General features: G+C 35.2%; 1 protein-coding gene across 1 annotated transcript; it reads left to right on the forward strand.

The window, feature by feature from the left end:
• Positions 1-9,174: 9,174 nt before the first annotated feature.
• LOC128174384 (uncharacterized) lies at positions 9,175-12,861 on the forward strand. The gene is made up of 5 exons (XM_052839948.1): positions 9,175-9,210; positions 10,209-10,437; positions 10,563-10,679; positions 12,611-12,653; positions 12,769-12,861. Exons 1-5 carry the CDS (start codon positions 9,175-9,177, stop codon positions 12,845-12,847), a joined length of 504 nt encoding a protein of 167 aa, XP_052695908.1. The 3' UTR covers positions 12,848-12,861.
• The last annotated feature ends 8,133 nt before the right edge of the window (positions 12,862-20,994 follow it).

Raw genomic sequence — 20,994 nt, forward strand, 5'->3', positions numbered from 1 at the left:
GTGGTTCAACAACTATATTGAATCATTAAGTGGCGAAGACAGGAGGAAGATAAAGGGTTCCGACAGTAAGAAGGTGTTAGTTTGGAGGAAGAACTTGTCTTAAGTCCAACGGAGAGTTCAGCATTCCAGCTGTTTTAGCAGATAAATATGTAACAATTCAGACAGATGTTGTAGAATCTGATATACCCTTACTGCTGTCGAAGGATGCCATGAAAAAAGCTGGAGTAAAAATGGATTTGGAAAATGATACAGCCACAATCTTCGGAAAAGAAATTGCACTGAACTTGACAACAGCTGGTCATTATTGTGTCCCAATCGATAAGTGTGAGACTGTAGCGGTGTCAGATGTATGCAAAGAGGAAACACAAGCCAGTGAAAAACTTTCTCAGGAGAAACTTCTTAAATTACACAGACAATTTGCTCATCCACCGATCAAGAAGCTTGTAGCCCTCTTGAAAGATGTCATAAACCGGAAGGAAGAATACTATGGAACATTATCAGACATTGAGCGAAATTTGCAAATTATTCGCCAGAACCCCTCCAAGACCAGTGGTTGCTCTGCCCTTGGCGACAGCGTTCAATGAAAAGGTTGCAATGGACCTGAAAAAGTGGAATGACAAATGGATTTTGCACATTATTGACATGTGGTCTCGATACACTGTATCAGTGTTCATCAGTAGGAAGAAACCAAATGAAGTAATAGATGCGTTAATGAGGAACTGGATAGGTGTATTTGGAGTGATGTGGGCAATATTTACAGACAATGGAGGAGAGTTCAGCTCAGACGAAATGAAAGAAGTGATGTCTATACTCAATGTCCGCACGTGTACAACAGCAGGAATGAGTCCTTTCCAGAATGGTTTGTGTGAAAGGGTCCATGCAATCACTGATAGCATGTTAATCAATCTTGAAGAGGAATATGGAAAGAAAGACTGTCAAGCTCTACTCTGTTGGGCAAATATGGCACGCAATTCTCTTCAGATGTGGAATGGACAGAGTAGTCATCAACTTGTTTTTGGAACCAATCCAAACCTGCCTAATATCATGACTGAGAAACTACCAGCACTTGAGGGTACCACTACCAGTGAGGTATTTGCTAAACATCTGAACGCCTTACATTCTGCTAGAAAGGCTTACATTCAAACAGAAGCAGCAGAAAGAATACGACGCGCTCTGAGGAGTAAAGTTAGAGCATCTGAGCAAGTTTTCAGTAATGGTGACAGTGTTTTTTACAAACGAGATGGCAGAGAAAGATGGCTAGGACCGGGAAAAGTCGTCTTTCAAGATGGTAAAGTGGTTTTCGTACGTCATGGTAGTGTTTTCGTACGTGTGTCACCAAACAGGCTTTGTAAAATCGATGACAGTTCTTCCAGAACAGAAAATGAAGAGATGAAGAAAACTGCTGAAAGTGAACATTGCAGTGTCCATAAAGATACCCATCCAAATGAAACTGAAAATGGAAACAAGCTTTCAGAAATTATAGCCAATACGGAACTTGTCAGAAATGTAGACAATGCTTCAGGAAATGTTCCTCTGAAAGCAAATGATAAAATAATTTATAAATTAGATTCATTAGAGCAATGGAGAAAAGCAACTGTTCTTAGCAGAGCTGGAAAAGCTACAGGCAACAACAGGAACTGGTACAACATTCCGGATGACGAAAGTGAGGAAAGAAAAAGTGTTGACTTGAGTAGAATCCCATGGAAAAATACTGACAGTGATGCACTTGACAACCAGACACCTGTCCATGAACTAGAGGTCAATCTTAGTGACATCAGTGGGGGAGAAATGAAACAAAAGAACAGAAAGAAAAAGTGTTGACTTGAGTAGAATCCCATGGAAAAATACTGACAGTGATGCACTTGACAACCAGACATCTGTCCATGAACTAGAGGTCAATCTTAGTGACATCAGTGGGGGAGAAATGAAAAAAAAGAACATTAAAGCAGCCAATGAAGAGGAGTTACAGAAACTGTTAGATTTTCATGCGTATGAAGAAGTTCCTGACAGAGGCCAATCAACAGTGTCAACAAGATGGGTTATTACTGAAAAAGACGACAAAGTGAAAGCAAGGCTTGTTGCAAGAGGTTTCGAAGAACAAGACATGATACAACGGGATAGCCCTACTGCAAGTAAAGCAGCAATACGCATCTTGCTCACCATCGCAGCACATAAACAGTGGACCATCAAGACCACATATATCAAGTCTGCCTTCCTACAAGGCAAAGAACTGAGCCGTGATGTCTATCTCAGGCCTCCTATCGAAAGTGGAGTCTCTGAAGGTATTATATGGAAACTCCGACACTGTTTGTACGGTTTGAAGGATGGGGCTAGACAGTTCTACTTGAGTGTGAAAGAGGAACTTGTGAAACTTGGCTGTAAGCAATCCAAATTAGATCCTGCAGTTTTTGTTCTACAGACTCGTGAACTTAATGGCATTATTTGTTGTCATGTCGATGATTTCTTGCATGCTGGTAATGAAGCACTCGAAAAAATCAAGTCACATTTACAACAAAGATTCTTGGCAGGAAGAGTAGAGGAGAAAAACTTCTTCGGATACTTGGGATACTTGGGATTTCAAAGTAATCAAGAAAATGATAAAATTATCTTGGATCATACAGACTACGTCCACTCCCTTAGAAACTTAACTATGGATCCAGAAAGAGCCAAACAAAAACATGATATTCTATCCATGGAAGAGCAAACCTTATTTAGAACACTCGTTGGACAATTAAATTGGGTCGTACAAACCTCCAGACCAGAGCTCTCCTTTGAAATGGTAGATCTCAGTACCAAGTTAAAAGAAGCCAATGTCAGTAATCTCCTTAATGCGATCAAGGTTGTAAACAGGTTAAGAGATATGAAATCTATTGTGTGTTTTCCCAAGTTAGAGAATCCCCATACAGATTGGAAAATGGTAGTATTCACAGACGCTTCTCTTGGTAATCTCAACGACGGTGTAGGAAGCACTGGAGCACATGTACTATGGATTAAAGACAGAAAAGGGAATTGCTGTCCTATAGCTTGGCAAACAAACAAAATAAAGCGGGTTATAAGATCAACTATTGCAGCTGAAGCCTTAAGTCTACAAGAGGGATTGGAATCTGCAGCATTCTACAAAAAGCTCCTAGAAGGAATTATTGGTCACCAAATAGCAGTGGAGGCTTACATTGACAATTAAAGTGTTATTGAGTCTCTTAACTCTACCAAACTTGTTGATGACAGAAGACTCCGAATAGACATTGCAGCAATAAGTGAAACTGTAAACAATGAGAAAAATACCAGTGTGAAATGGTGTGCCGGGAAGAACCAGTTAGCCAACAGAAGACTCCGAATAGACATTGCAGCAATAAGTGAAACTGTAAACAATGAGAAAAATACCAGTGTGAAATGGTGTGCCGGGAAGAACCAGTTAGCCAACTGGCGGGGAGCATCCGGACTTGAACTTTTACAGATTGTGCAAAGTGGAAAATTTATTCAAGACTGATAACTTTAAAGTCCCACATTTTGACCGAATTCATTTTCACCTTACTTATTGACAATATTAACTTTTTCAAATTAAACCTTTTCCAAAAAATGAAAAGTATAATTAATGTTAATCTATATGCAAACTCTCATAACTCGTTCTATTTTGTTATTGTAACATTCCAGTTTGAGGAGTTAGTTTTGGTTATATTAAATGGATGAAACCACATGGTGTCATTAGTGATTGTGTGTGATTAACAAAATGTATACCGATTTTCCTCCCTGATAAATTGTAAGTCTTTGTTATCTTAAACGCCATCAAAAAGTACTCATAATAACAATACACATACTTAAAGCGATCCTCTCACTAGTTTAAAACCCCCCCAAAAATGAATTATAACTAATTTCTCAAAATTGCTTATCACCCTGTAGTCAATTAAACTCATTACAATCACTATTTACATTAAAAATATCCAGGGTAACTATGAACATGCAATTTTGTGAGAAAAATAAGATAACATATTGTAAAAGCATAACTTAAAATATAGAAAATACAAATATATATAAAAAGAATATTTTTAAAATGAAAGACTACACAGAGTAAAACGTTAGCTCTTTCATTAAATCTTCAGACGTTTTTAAAATAACAATAACGTTACTTGGTGACCTCTACAATACAGCGCTAACGTTTAACTCTGTTTTCTCTTTCATTTTTTAATCTTTGTTATATAAAACCGGACATTGCGATATATATATATATATATATATATATATATATATATTTATTAGCTCACCTGAGCTGAAAGCTCAAGTGAGCTATTCTGATCACATTTTGTCTGTCGTCCGTCTGTCTGTCTGTCCGTCCGTCTGTCTGTCTGTCCGTAAACTTTTCACATTTTCAACATCTTCTCAAGAACTACTGGGCCAATTTCAACTAAACTTGGCACAAATCATCCTTAGGCAAAGGGGATTCAAAGTTGTGAAAATTAGGGGCCACACTCGTTTTCAAGGGGAGATAATTAGAAATTAATGAAAAATTTCGAGAAATTTTCAAAAATCTTCTAAAGAACCAGAAAGCCAGGAAAGCTGAATCTTGTGTGGAAGCATCCTCAGGTAGTGTAGATTCAAAGTTGTGAAATTCATGACCCCCGGGGGTAGGGTGGGGCCACAATGGGGGGTCGAAGTTTTACATAGGAATATATAGAGTAAATATTTAAAAATCTTCTTCTCAGAAACTAATCAGCCAGGAAAGCTGAAACTCGTGTGGAAGCATCCTCAGGTAGTGTAGATTCAAAGTTGTGAAATTCATGACCCCTGGATGTAGGGTGGGGCCACAATGGGGGGTCGAAGTTTTACATAGGAATATATAGAGTAAATCTTTAAAAATTTTCTTCTCAGAAATAAAAAGCCAGGAAAGCTGAAACTTGTGTGGAAGCATCCTCAGGTAGTGTAGATTCAAAGTTGTGAAATTCATGACCCCTGGATGTAGGGTGGGGCCACAATGGGGGGTCGAAGTTTTACATAGGAATATATAGAGTAAATCTTTAAAAATTTTCTTCTCAGAAATAAAAAGCCAGGAAAGCTGAAACTTGTGTGGAAACATCCTGAGGTAGTGTAGATTTAAAGTTGTGAAAATCATGACCCCCAGGGGTAGGGTGGGGCCACAATGGAGGGTAGAAGTTTTACATAGGAATATATAGAGTAAATCTTTGAAAATCTTCTTCTCAGAAACTAATCAGCCAGGAAAGCTGAAACTCGTGTGGAAGCATCCTCAGGCAGTGTAGATTCAAAGTTGTGAAATTAATGATCCCTGGGGGTAGGGTGGGGCCACAATGGGGGGTCGACGTTGTACATAGGAATATATAGAGTAAATCTTTAAAAATCTTCTTCTCAGAAACTAAACAGCCAGGAAGCTGAAACTTGTGTGGATCATCCTCAGGTTATGTAGATTCAAAGTTGTGAAAATCATGACCCCCAGGGGTAGGGTGAGGCCACATTGGGGGGGGGGGTGTTAAAGATTTACAAAGGAATATATAGAGTAAATCTTTGAAAATCCTCTTCTCAAAAACTAATCAGCCAGGAGAGCTGAAACTTATGTGGAAGCATCCTCAGGTAGTGCAGATTCAAAGTTGTGAAAATCATGACCCCTGGGGGTAGGGTGGGGCACAATGGAGGGTCGAAGTTTTACATAGGAATATATAGAGTAAATCTTTAAAATTCTTCTTCTCAGAAACTAATCAGCCAGGAAAGCTGAAACGTGTGTGGAAGCATCCTCAGGAAGTGTAGATTCGAAGTTGTGAAAATCATGATCCCTGGGGGTAGGGTGGGGCACAATGGAGGGTCGAAGTTTTACATAGGAATGTATAGAGTAAATCTTTAAAAATCTTCTTCTCAGAAACTAATCAGCCAGGAAAGCTGAAACTTGTGTGGAAGCATCCTCAGGCAGTGTAGATTCAAAGTTGTGAAAATCATGACCCCCCGGGGTAGGGTGGGGCCACAATGTGGGGGTCAAAGTTTTACATAGGAATATATAGAGTAAATCTTTGAAAATCTTCTTCTCAGAAACTAAACAGCCAGGCAAGCTTAAACTTGTGTTGAAGTATCCTCAGGTAGTGTAGATTCAAAGTTGTGAAAACATGATCCCTTGGGGTAGGGTGAGGCCACATTGGGGGGGGGGGGGGTGTTAAAGATTTACAAAGGAATATATAGAGTAAATCTTTTAAAATCTTCTTCTCAGAAACTAATCAACCAGATGATTCTTTATAATTGTTAAGACTTTGGCTCCAGGACAATTCTTCGGCCTCACAAGAAGGTTCAGAGTTTGATGTAGCTTAATATCCCATATATTATATAAATAGTGCCTGTTTGGGAGGATAACAGTTGAAATTGACACCCCGAGAAAACCATTGTCAACCGACGCGAAGCGGAGGTTGACAATGGTTTTCGAGGGGTGTCAAATTCAACTGTTATCCTCCCAAACAGGCACTATTTATTTTGTTATACTGAATGTCTTTTTTAATTAAGAAAATTTTACTGCTTTTATATAGGAATAACGTGAATTCTACAGCGAACCGTACGCGCATAATTTTCGCGCATGTAACATTTTTTAATGTTACCCGTTGCCAAGTGCGTTGCTAACGCTGAGGGTAATAGTAAATATTATTAACTGCGTCTTAACCAATCAGATTTCATTATTTAACATGAAAGTATAACAAAAACAATTGTAAAGGATCTTTTTGAGGACTGCAATGCTCAACATGTGATATGACTATAAAATCATCCTGTTAGAAAAGGGACTAATGATTATAAACATAAGAATATCCAGGGGGAAAAATGGATTTTATTTCTACAGGATCTACATGTATTATTGTACATTGTCCAGATTGTTTGTATTATGACTTCATTAAGCTGATTTTATCATACCCATTGTTCCTCAGGTGAGCGATGTGGCCCATGGGCCTCTTGTTTATATTCTCACATATCGGTATTACTTATCAGTTGTTAAAAAATATTTGTTTCTGTGTGAAAAGATGCATTTTTTATTAACCTCTTGTGTGTGTTAAAACCTATCTTAATATAAACCACATAATACATGTAATTGCATTTTAAAATCGATTTTTATAGTATTTCCCAGGTTAGTCTTTGGTCATTTTTTTTTAATTTTAACGAGAGTATGCATACCAGTCGAAGAAATTCTGTTGGAATTGCTACAAGGGGAAAAATCTAATTGGTATTCATTGACAACTCATTAATTTTTACCTGAAGAAATTAATATAATCGAAAACAAATTTCTTACAAAGATTTATGATTGAAAATTATTCCATTTTTTCAAAATTTAGAAGTACTTGCGAGACTTTGTATTACTTTTTAACGTAAACATTCGGGTAGTTTTCATGCTATTTAAAATGCAAAATCACAGAAACTTTTATATTTCTGTTTGTGGATTGAAACCTGAAGTTGTAAAGGGTGCGGGTTTTTTTCAACAAAACAAAAAACCACTGCAATTTCTTTATTTTATTATATGAAAGTAGTCTTAACACAAACGTATTTATGGTTAAGGAAAAAATTAAGCAAAATGTTTGGGAAACAGAAACGTGGAACAGAGTTTATATAACATTATATTTTAAATTTTTCAGTTGAAGTCGAGTATATTTTTGATAAATTAAGATGATTTAAAATCAATGCCATACAGCATACAAAACAATTTTGTTTCGATAGTTGCTCTCTAATGTTTATCCATAACCAAAGGCTCATCACAAAAAAAAAACAAAATTATATGTGGATTGAAAACAGACTTTCCAGACATTTTGTAAATTCTGTGCATTTCTATTTTGTTTGAAATTTCTTGTCAAAGTCCTTAAGAAAATAGAACTATAGTTCGTAAAGGAGGACGTTCACCACCTTTTTAATATCTTTTTGATATAGTTTGTCTTATAGTTTGATTGTGAGTTGGTAAGGTCAAAAAATGGTTTGAGTTCAAGAAGATTAGTGCAAATGAAGCTTGTTTTGTCTATGTACTTTATGATAAGTCAACTTTTTTTCGTTTTGCCAAAGCATAATGCTACGTTAATGCGGTGCCACCTGGGTATTATTTCAATTAATTTCAAAAAGACCAATGTAAACAGTGCCGTAACTAATGCCAAAAAATGAAATAGCTTCATGCTGAATCTGCCTAAAACATTATAGACATTTATGTTTCAATTTCTCATTTGCTAACATTGAGCCATGCTTACATGTAAGTCATAGCTAGGATAAAAAAATCAAATCTCTGCTTACACATTAGAAATATTTTCAAAATGTGACAATTGGGTTATTGTGTTTATTACTAAAACTGCGACCACAGGATAGTTAATGTATTTTCTAAGGATGTTTTATTTTGTTCAGTACATATTTAAAGGAATTTTTTAGAGGATAAATAAAGGCAACAAGCGGTGACTCCTAGATCTACATTTATAACCATTTTTATTTTTGGTGTTGTATTTTATGGTGTTATATGCGTCAGTGACGCATGATCATGTTCTTTTTATCCATATAACAGATAGAAATCAGAGTTGGTTTTGCATGTAGAAAACAGATGCCAGGAATATCCTGTCTAGGCTCAAAGATTAAACATAATCTAGGTCAGAGTTCTGCGGTTTTTTGGGGTTTTTTTGTTTAGGAGGTGGAGGTAGACGGACATGCATCGTTCTTAAAACATTTTTTCCTCATAGAAAAAAAATGTCAAAGTAAAGTTCATGTTATTATTAAACCCCCTCCCGCAAACGAAGTTCGGGGGTATATAGGCATCACCTTGTCCATCTGTCCGTCCCTCTGTCCGTCAGTTTGTCTGTGCAAAATTGGTGTCCGGTCCATATCTTTTTTATGCAGCAACATTGAGTGTTCTTATTTCACACAAAGATTGCTTATGAACTAAGGGTGTAGCATGACCTTGAAACAAGGGCATTCGGGCAAAGTCAAGGACAGAAAAGGTGCAAAAATTGGTTTTAGGTCCATATCTCTCTTATTTAACAGCATCGAATGTTCTTACTTCACACAAAGATTGCTTATGACCTAAGGGTGTGTCATGACCATGACACAATGTCATTTGGGCAATGTCAAGGTCACTGGCAGAAAAAGTGCAAAATTAATGTCCGGTCCATATCTTGCTAATGAGCAAATATTGGAAATTCTTAATTTACATAATAATTGCTTATAACCTTATGGTGTGCTATGACCTTGGCCCGAAGTCAATTGAGGAAGTTCAAGGTAATTGTTTAAAAATGCTTAATTCCTGTCTGTGTAATGTCTTGTATTATTTGAAGTAACTAAAAGCTAAAATTTGACACAAAGCTTGCTTGTCTCAGGCCACATAAAATTATTTTTTAGGTTATCATCCTCGTCTCCTGAAAATGGCCTGCCCCGATGTATTTTTTTTTTTTGGAAAAAAATATGTGGAAAAAAAATCCGGAAAAAAATCGGGCTTTTCGTTTGATTCGAGTCATGTTTGTAAACATAAGAATGCAAATGTCCTCTTGCATAAACAGTTAACTTGAAATAAAATAGAATTTAAAGAATAGGAATTGGTTTGTGTAGTCATATTAGCATTAACAATTTAAAAAAAAATAGAGCAGTTGTTATTTATAGAAAATGGACGAAGAAAAAGATTCATAAGATATTTTCTGTAATGGAAAAAATACATGAGTTATGATATTTCCTTAGCGGGGGGTATCAATTGTAAGCTTGCTCCCAGGTACCTCTAGTTAATATGGTGATTTAGATTTAGTACGCTTTGCTATTTATTGTATTGATGTGTCCTCTGAGCGTTTTCAAAATCGTTTTTTATTGTAAGGCTCAATAATGATCACTATGCAAATAAGTTTGTTCCCAGGGTGACGTTTCAATCAGGTTGTAGAGAATTCATGGTTTTATGCAGATGAATAATTATGCAAAATCTTATAATGGAGTACAATACTTATTTCACCTCGATGGCCAGCTCAAAAATTATTTAACGTTTAAACGTGACAGAGAAAATATTATTTTGCTGATGATAAAAAAACAAGTACATTCTTTGTCATTAGTAGTTATTGATGGAGAAACACGTTAACTTATCTGTTAAATGCATTTAACAGAGCATACATGCGTACACAATCTTTTAATAATTAGTGTCGTCCGTGTCTTTGGTTTCAAAATGATAATATAACTGAGCAAAAATATTACTTTATAATTCTCAGTTTTAGAACTTATTAATGTTATTTTTTCGACAGACATCAACAGCGAAAAGTGGATTTGGTTCCGGTTTAAAAGAGAGTGTAAAAAATGTTGAAAATTGTCCTGACAGTAAAGAGAAATGGAGAGAAGCTGTAGAGAGAAAGAAGTGTCCCAGTTTTGCCTTCAAACTCAGTAAACCTGAGGAGTTTATATATCATTGTGTCATCAACTCATATCTTAACCAGTCAGTTGAGTTATGTGCCCAACAAAAAATCATATTTGGAGGTAAACGAATTTCGTAGCTCGTATCTGTGCTTTCATCTATTCATTTAAAACTTTTTTTGGAAACGATCACTTACTAGGCCTTCAAATACATTACATGTAACTATGTAGTTTTTGTCATTTTACAGGTTCTTGTACAGAGTATAGTGCCAGCGCAAACAGAATTCAAGGGAGCCTCAAGGCACTATGTACTAATTCATCTCCACCATGTCCAAATGTATATAATTCAACACAATCATACAAGTGTGAGTTTTCTGAGGTGCTTAAGGTGTTATTATGATATAATGACTATAATTTTATTTCAACATGGGTCTAAATATAGCATAAGATTTTGTTCATGCACAATCCTATTTATTTAAGGCTGTATTTTAAATGATTTAGTAAAAAGAAGGTGGAATGACCCAGAGATGACTAATTATGTACTCTGTAAAACTATTTTTCGAGAATAAAAAACGAAGTCCAATGATATGACGATGTTGTTTCAAAACACTACTTTATATCGCATATTGCGAAGTCACGCATGGCTTTTGTCATGGATTATTGAATACAAACATGCAGTGTTTGGGTTCAAATCCTACTGGTTATTTTTTTTTAATTTATTTTATGCCCCCCTTCGAAGAAAATGAAATGAAATTTGGTATACATGTTTATCATGATAATATGTAGATCAAGTTTGATATTGGTTATGATCGAGCAATTTTCGACAGAATTATGGCCCTTAGACGTAGAAAAATTCTAGTTATTTGCAGTTTCCGCTCATTTTCTTAGCAGAGTGTGAACATATTGAAATGAATAAAGTATACAGGTTTATCATGATAATATCTAGGTCAAGTTCGATATTGGGTACGATCAAGCAATTTTCGACCGAGTTATGGCTCTTGGACGTAGAAAAATTCTAGTTATTTGCAATTTCCGCTCATTTTCTTAGCAGAGGGTGCACATATTGATATGAAATTTAGTATACAAGTTTATCTAAATAATATCTAGGTCAAGTTTAATTTTGGGTATGATAGAGCAATTTTCGTCAGAGTTATGCCCCTTAGACTTAGGGAAATTCCAAATATTTGCAGTTTACGTTCATTTGTTTGTGTGGATGTTCCAAGGGAGGGGGGCATAAGTGTTTCACAAACATCTCTTTTTTTTAAACTTTTTGTTTTTAAATGTATGTTGATATAACATTATGTTGAATTACAGAATATCGGCTCATTTTAATATTTGACGTTTTTAAAAAGCTTGTGATTATTTTTAATTAGCCGAAATAGACATGTACTTTTACTCTCACATAATATAGTCTGAGTGATTAATTTTCGTTCAAACCTGTACAATGTACATAGTCCTTCGAGTTATAGACATTTAGTTCACTATTGATTCGTGTCGATGATTCCTGCAACTTTATAATCCTGTGCGCCCAGTTTCTTCTATTTTTATAATTGTTGTAACAAATTACAATTTAATCACAATTTGAGCCCATGAGCTTTTAACAACTGCTGTACTGTTTGTTACACAAATGGTTTAAAGAGAGTAAAAAGCTAAAACAAACAAAATGATTAAACTTAACTGAATGAGTTAATGACTTCTAAGAAATTGTCACATCTGATAACATTAATAAACTAGTAGATCTTAAGATCAAGAATAAGTAAATAAAAGGTGCCTACATTTTTATAAAATTAAATATATAAACTATTTCAATTATGCTTCATAACAAAAGATTAGTATTATAAGGTGTACCGGGGATTAACTTGTATTTGATAGACACACTGAACAATCATGCTTTAAAATGTTATTTTCTATGAAATATGAAGGAAACAAGTAACAAATCTCGGCGTTTTCCCCCGATATTTACTAATGAAATAGATCAAGATTGCCTAGAGGCTCTCCAAAAACGGTATTTAAGGTCTTTACCTCCTCTTAAAAATCATGTCAATTTATGAGTAAATATAGGTATCGGTATTAATTTTAACATAGTCTTATTTAGAAAGGCAAGAAACAGTTTCACTTTCTACACAATTCTCTTAGAGCCGTAAAGTAGGAGAACAACGTTTATCACTCAATTCCGACGTCATAACTGTTCTAGCATTAACAGTCTAGAATCATTAACTAGATCTTGACCTTAAAAGAAATGAGTCTAAGCATAATCATAATCAAAATATCCCATGTTTTATTGTTTCATATTTAGACCAAGGATGCTATCATTTGTCGAAAAAGAATCAAACAAAAATGTAAGTTGAGAAAAACGTATTTCTTAGTCAATTTGTGTTTCCAAGAAAAAAAAGATAATAGATGTATAATAGGTTATATAAAATATATATTACATATACTTCTATTTCTTTGCAGAGCAGGAAAAAATACAAGTGGAGACCTGAAGCCAGTTCTTAGTATTATGATACTATGTCTTTTGATTATTGTTGATTGAAACCAAACGTTTTGGTAATAAAATTTAATAGTTCATCAAGGAGAAGCAGTTGGGTTTAATTTACTTTTAAAATGCATTTCTCAAAAAGAGACACAAAAAGCATATTGATCATCGTACCAGCGATGGCCATAACTTTACTCAAACCTTTTTAAAAAAAAGGTTTAGTACATAAACAACGAAACCTTTAGAAACATATATTTGAAAAGATTTTTGATTTTGCTCCATTTATCTTTTATTTGTGAAACTATTCAAAAACCCAAGTATTGTATTGTAGGGTGAGCATGGTTTAAACAATTTAAAATCTGTTTTTTTCCTATATTAACGTTTGAACTCCATATTGGGGCCACATTTTTTAATACAAATTTGAACAACTTAGGATCAACTTTATATTAGGGCGCTTGCAAAGTCATAAACCTTATCATAGCATTGTAATTCTATAGGCTTTACCTATATGCATTTCTTTCTTCAACTCCTCTGAATCCACACCATTGCCAAAGTAGGTACTGTTTAAAAGATTTCGAATCAGCACCCAACAAGGCTATTGCAGGAATATGATTATATTAACGATTATGAAAAAAGAAATCGTTTCCAAATTTGTGTTAACTTATAAAAAAACAATTGATTATCCTATTTCTATGCAAAGATAAGACTTCCCAGTGTGAATCATACATATCCGAGGATATGTAGATGAGGACGGGTAGATAAAAGGAGACAAATAGAATTGGCGCTTGTTTTAGGCTGTGCATTACTTAATGCTGTAAAACGAGAAAATATGGCGCACTACAAATTTTAGCGCCTTTGGCGTAACTGCCTCTGAGCGCTAAAATTAATAGTGCGCCAACCATTTTTTCATAAGCATTAAATTTCTTCAAATTGCAAAACAATAACGTCAGTCCATTTTTAAGGCTATATAGAAGTGTCTTAGTTCTTCCATTTAGCGCCTCGAGTTGAAAACGTGATTTAAATATCAGATGATGTTGGTTCTGTTTGTTTAAACAATTACACAGGTAAACGGTATGGGTTATCGGGTATAAGTGCCTAAACATGGATTAATTAATTCAGTTTTAATTGCTTTATAATATCTCTCATTAGCACCTTGAAAATTGGGCTTCTCCCCATGCCACTTCCATTTAGCGCCTCGAGTTGAAAACGTGATTAAGCGTGGCGATCGTTTACGCTGATCAACATTTTTTGTTCACTTTTTTAAAGAAAAGATGCATGCGCTAAAGTATTTTATATTTTTAAAATATTTTATATAAAATAGATTTTAAAGGATTAGTGCGAATGTTTCTCGACTTGTTGCAATACTGCTGTTGTCCTAGGCAAAATCCCATCGTGAGCCCTGGACCGGTAAATGTCCGAGTAAAAATAAACTGGCGACTTTGAGAGAATAATGACGTATATCTCCGCTATTTTAACACCCATCAACTTAAAATTCGGCATGACTGTATCTCAGACATTACTTTTTTGAAAAATACATGCATATTGCGAGTGTTTTAATTTAAAAATTGATTGATCATATAGAAGCGAGCTGGTAGTTTTTTATCTGGGTCAGATTTCGACCCCTTTCTTTATTTATGGTTACATTGAAATTAATGTTAAAACGGGCTTGGCCCCTGTGTGAAAAACCGCCAGCTGTTGGTTGTAAATGAAACAATTACTGTATTGATATATTCTTTATGAAATGCTCCTAGCATTTAGACATATCGCATCCATATGTCCGAGATATATTCTTCCTGCTCAGATGAGGGAAATACTGCGAGCAAATCATAGAATGTATCATGGGTGCAATACCTTCGCCAGAAATTTGGGATATGAGAATGTACGATACATAGAATCTCAATTTCAGTATTCCAACAAAATACTATTTCATGGAAGAGTCAGAGATGACTGATTTATCATTTTTGATGGATTAAAGGAAGAAATCTTTGAGTTTATTTGACATCAGTAACAACTGTCACATGCATTATACATTTACACTTGAAATTTCTCAAACATCCGTAAATTTTCTGGATAGGCCTAAGATTTAGCATTTGTCAAAAACTAGAAATTAAATCCTTTATCAAACCAACTAATAATTTCCAATACCTTCATAGAAATAGCGCACACAGCGCATCAGTATTTAAAGGTTTCATCAAAGGAGAATGCATTAGACATTGGAGAAAAACAAACGATCAATCCACCCTAAGCATAATTTTACAGGACTTCAAAGGACATTCATCAAAGAGGGGTTACTCTGAAAAGGAAATAAATCCGAATATTGACGAAATCTCAGGAAAAGAAAGAAAACGCTTACTGATTAAAACAGAAGAAAAAACCCAAACTGAAACAGCCACACGTCATGTTTACACAATTCAACCCCCGCGTCAAAGGATTAAAAAAAAACGTTTACTGACCTAATGGAACATTTTAAAGACGGACTCAGCTTGCAAACAGTTCTTTGTCACGGAACCTATCATTGCATACAGCAAAAACAAAAAATATGGGAGATATTTTCAAAACAAATCTCGCTTACAATAGGTACACTAAATTTGGACCCCTGATGAGGCTTACTATACCGCCGAAACACTCTTAAACTACCAGTATTACATGTATCTCTTCAATATTATTATAATGCAAAATCAGGTGTGGTTTACAGTGTCGGGTCCTAATAATTCAATATTATTTTTAACAATAATGTCATGTATATATATATTTAAAGTGACATAACGACTTTAGAGGATATTTTACCTTTTGATTATATAATTATGGCAATGAAAGTAAGAAATACAAGTTTTATCATACAAAATGTTTCACGAATTCTACATCACCTTTTAGCTACAACACAATTAATGCGTCGTGAATCTCGTCAGGAATTGCAGAGGTACACCGAGATGTTTTGGAAATCAATTTTAATGTCACATGATTCTGACTGCTGTCATTAACAAAACACAGTTTAAATGCAGCACAAAAATTGGAATTTTATTGGATATCTGTGTAGTCATAAATGTGCAATTATAGAGTATGCAATTCAATAAATATACAAAAATATTGAGTTTCTCTCAAAGAATGCCTGTCCATGATATATACCACGCTACAGTATTTACATTCCATTGTACCCACGTACCTTTAAAACGGAATGAAACACAATATGTATATGTTGGACAAATGGATAATTCATTTTTTTTCCTTTTTAAATGAAACTGTACAGCACTTATAGTAACACGAACAAATCAACCCCTATGAGTAGTTCATATTATTATGTTACGAATTTTAATCCAAAGGTTTGCCTTATGAAAATCCGTCGATTGACGAAATATATCTAGATCATTTGTTTTATATCATATTGAAAATACCTTTAAAAAAAAGAAGTGTAGAATACATGTAGTAAATACTCTAAAAACATTGCATTGTGTCCGTGTATATTTGAGTTAATTAAATTAATACGCTGGTACTTTAAGTTTGTTGAATAGCATTTGTAAATGAGATAAGAGCAACACAACGAGACAAAAACGTATTGAATCTTCCATCAAACTACAAAATTATAAACACCGTATATAACCCCCAACGGGGGGGGGGGGGGGGGGGGGGGGGAGGTTGACCAAGAGAAATAAGGAGTCGAATCCAGCGTACGGGGGAGTCATGCCTTTTGAACGTATTTATAACAAGTAATTCCAAAGATTATGCAACACGGAAGACAGTGATAGTCAGATTTTGTGTTGATTGTCCGAGTATGCTTCCGTCCAGTAGTCTCAAATACTTCAAACCTTTTTGACAGATTTCAAATTCACGATAATCGGGTGGTCAGAATGCGCATGATTTGTATTTACTTTGTGCTACAGACAGTTGAAACAGACGAACAAATGAATGACGTTGTAAGTGCAATAATCAAATCTTAACAAATCTTAGAAAAAGTAAATACTGTGGAATCATTAGAATTCGTGGTGGCTTCATTCGGAGGTGCTTTTATTGTGATGGTAATGGTAATTTAATTGAGAGGTCTAACCTAGTAATAGTGATTTCATTAATTACTTTCCAATGTAGTTGACCCAATCCCTGATCAAAATGGTATGACTTTTTAAAATGGGATTTTTTGATTGATAAGGAATTTATTGTGAAAAATCACGGACTTTTTTTGTATATAATTCGTTGATCATTGTAATATTTGGTGCCCTTTCAGGTTAAAAGTCTACGGTAGAGAATACCGGTTATTACTAACTAGAAGATCCAAAAAATGATAAATATAGGTTTAATTTATGAGAAACAATCACTGGTCGAGCAAGGTGTCACCTTCCGTGCTTGAAATATGCCTGAGGTTAATAGTTTTGTCACATTGTAAATATTATTAAAACCGATTTGGTTGGATTTTTCCGATCGCGTCGCGATACACTCTATTAGCTACGTCATGCATAAACAATACCCGCACCTTAATCACAAACGTTTTAATTGGTGGAATCAGCCTACCGTTGATTGGCTGCTGGTTCAGACTTAATTATGCACGGACGGAACAACAATGAAAAATTCACCGGGGTACTTGTGACTGTCGAAATTGGTAGGGGTTTCGAAGGTGTCCGCTTGTGATAAAAGATAAATATAGATGCGTGAATAGTTGTAGTTCTACGTAGAAATTTCGTAGAAAGTTGGTAAATATAAAGCTACAGTGCACACAATACTTACATGCACAAAAAACTTGCAATTTATGGCGCACAAAAATTTTGAAAAGATTTACATCATATCATACCACAGTTTGTGCAATTTATTCATTTAAACACTTCTTCATTTATAGACGTTTACTACTGTTAATAATTGTCGCTTTACTTGCCCAAAACTTTCTCCTAATAAACAACCTTTCGGCTTACTCGGAAACCGGATCAAGAGCTGTAATTTTTATATGCAAGCCAGTAAAATCACGCCAGTGTACATGTATGGAGCTGGCGAACAGTGGTTCAGAGACATGTAAAATAATGAAATCTGCAGTGAATTGTTTGGGGATAATTTAGTATATAATATTTATTTACACCGAAAGAGATAGGGTGGCAGAAAAGGAAACGAATCGGACACATGTCTAATGAAGACGCACATGTAGATACCGCCTTGCACTTTCCACTTCCGTCTCGTTCTTTTGCTTCATCGTTCAGTTTGTTATTTGACTCCATTGCCGATCGAAAGATGTAGAAATCGAGGAATTCATACGAATCACTTCGACTGGTAAGTTAGTATGTAATACATGTGCATTATACATTTACGATGTATACATGAAATGAACGCTTAACCAATGCAACTTTTAAATATTATATCTTGTTTAACGCCGTGCTCTAGACTTGAGACTATGGTTTAACACCCGTTTACAAAGAGAGATAGAGAGAGAGAGAGTTTTGCACAGAATTTAAACATACGGGGTAGTCGATAATGACTCCATATTGAGGAAAATGAACAGCTCTGAGAAATCCTTCAGCTATGGCATTGCAAAAGCGTGTACTGATAACCCCGCCTACGAAACGGTGTTGACCAATCATAAAGTTTTCACAACGGCGGCGTGTACTGTTTATGCATGACGTAGCTGACAGAATTGATCGTGACGCAATGGGAAAAAGTCAACCAAAGCGGTTTGCAGGTTTTGATAATATTATAAAAGTCCATGCAAATTATAATGAATACACTAACGCTAACAGGCGCAAGCTGTGCCTCAGATGCAAGCGAATATTAACATAAGTTTGTCATATCTCTTATAACAAAGTTTTTGATAAATACATGTATATTACATATTATCAAATAACAATTTTAAGAACATTTCAATTGTAACTACCGTTTTAGTAAAAATTCGAACAAAACGATATACCGTATAACGGGTATTTTCTGCGGCTCGAAATTTTGGCGGTTGAGACCCTAAAAAGTATTATATCAAAATCTGCGTTTTCAATTCCTGCGATTCTATTAGACCGCAAAGATAAACATACAACGTATCATACATTGAATCAAACTTTGACTCTTTCATACGTGTATCAAAACTTCGATTTGGGCATTACCGCCGATACCGTGAGTAATGAGGGAGATACGCTCGATCATAATTTCCCATTAAATAATCAGTCACCTGGTGACATTTTAAATGCGGTCATTGTCGCGTGGTCAATGTTTGTTTGTTATTTTTTTTTTTTTGGGGGGGGGGGGGGGTTCGTTGTAAAACTAATGGACTTCGTACAAGCGCTTTGAATACATTATTTAGACGTGCAGATCGATAGGTGTATCTATTTCACTGAAAAAAAAGTATCACGTTTTCAATTGTGTATTTGTAAAGATATATATTCTAGAAAAGACTTCCCTTTTAACATATGTAGAAGGTAGGAATTTTGGAAACTGTTTCACCCAGAAAGGACATAACGAGTAAATTAAGGTTAATTACCGCATAAACGTACAAACTACTAAGTAGCATACTGACTACGAGAAAGAATACAAACCGCCTGAAACGGGTAGATACTGTAATGAACGCAATAAATGAAAAATTATGTCAATATTTTAAGAATAGTTTGCGATTATGGATTCTGCGATTTTTGTTATACCTGCAAAATGCCGCACAAAATAAACAACCGCAGAATTACACATTATACGGCATTCAAAAGTAGCTATCAATACATGGTTAAACGCTCAAATTCATTCAGTTGAAATGTGACTAGCTCAGTCGCCCTTTAAGACCTTGCAGTTTACATTTAGTTCATCCTGTGCTTATTTTACTCTTTGTATTTACATCTATAATTGATTCAACAAAATAATTTAGTACTGTGAATAAACTTGCCGCTTACCTGTTCACCACTTTACATTTTCATGTTGTCACTCATTACCGATTCACCGTTTACTTGAACAGTTACCCCCCCCCCCCCCCATCCTTCAGTATTGATAAAGGATAATAATACAGACAAGCACAGATGAACATTTCCCCCAACCCTTCAGTGTATTCATTATGGATTATAAAAATGACATGCAAATTTGACCTACATTCTTGTGTTTGAAAATAAAAATCCTTTAAATGGTATTACATCTGTTGTGCATGAAAAGAATAGGATGTATGCTCGTAGCTGTTCTATATAGACCAAAAACAACTAGATGTACTGTGAGCAAGCTCACGATTGATACCCCCCGCTAAGAAAAAAATCATTAAGCATGTATTTTTGCTTTTATAGAAATATTGGATGAATCTATTTCACTGTCCATTTTCTATAAATGACAACCTCTCTATTTTTTAAAACTGTTAATGCTAATAGGAGTAAACAAACCAATTTCTATCCTATTTCTATTCCATTTTATTTTAAGTTAACTGTTAATGCATGAGGACATTTGCATCCTTCCGTTAACAACCATGACTCGAATCAAACGAAATCCACATGTCAAGCAGCCATTTAATATTTAAACATTTTGAATTATTGGTATACTGAAGCCCGATTTTTTATGAAATATTTTTTTCCACACATCCCCCCCCCCCCAAAAAAAAAAAATTTAATCGGGGCAGGCCATTTTCAGAGAGACGGGGATGAGAATCAAAAATAATTTTATGTAGCCTGATAAAACAAAGCTTTGTGTCAAATTTTAGCTTCTAATACTTCCAATAAATAATACAAGACATGACACAATAAGAATTTAGCATTTTTGAAATAATGACCTTGTACTTCCTCAATTGACCTTAGGTCAAGGTCATGACACACCATGTGGTCATAAGCAATATCTATGTGAAGTACAGTACAGGCAACGCGGACCCCGTGTTTCCCGCGCCCCGTCACGGTATAAACACAGCGAGGTGATCGGCCAGGTGAGACAGGTACAGTACCGATCAGACCCAACCTGACACCAGAGTAAACCCCAACTAAACCCTGGGTTTACTTTCCGGGTTTACTTTGGGTTTACTTTTTGAAAATTTGGGTCCACTTGGGATTTACTTTGGGTTTACTCGGGGTTTACTTTGGGTTTACTCGAGAATTGCTTTTGGAGTCATCTATACGCATGAAAGTGTGAAGCAGACTTGTATTTTATTTTATCATCCTACTGCCTGTGATGCCTGCCCATTGTATATTCCGAATACACATGTAGCGTCTGCTTTCAGGGGTATACTTCTGATCGGGGTTTACTCTCTGTGTCCACTCTGGGTTTACTTGGGGTTTACTCTGGGTCCACTCTATTAA

Source organism: Crassostrea angulata, chromosome 2 (assembly GCF_025612915.1).
Source record: "Crassostrea angulata isolate pt1a10 chromosome 2, ASM2561291v2, whole genome shotgun sequence".
Lineage (NCBI taxonomy): Eukaryota > Metazoa > Mollusca > Bivalvia > Ostreida > Ostreidae > Magallana > Magallana angulata.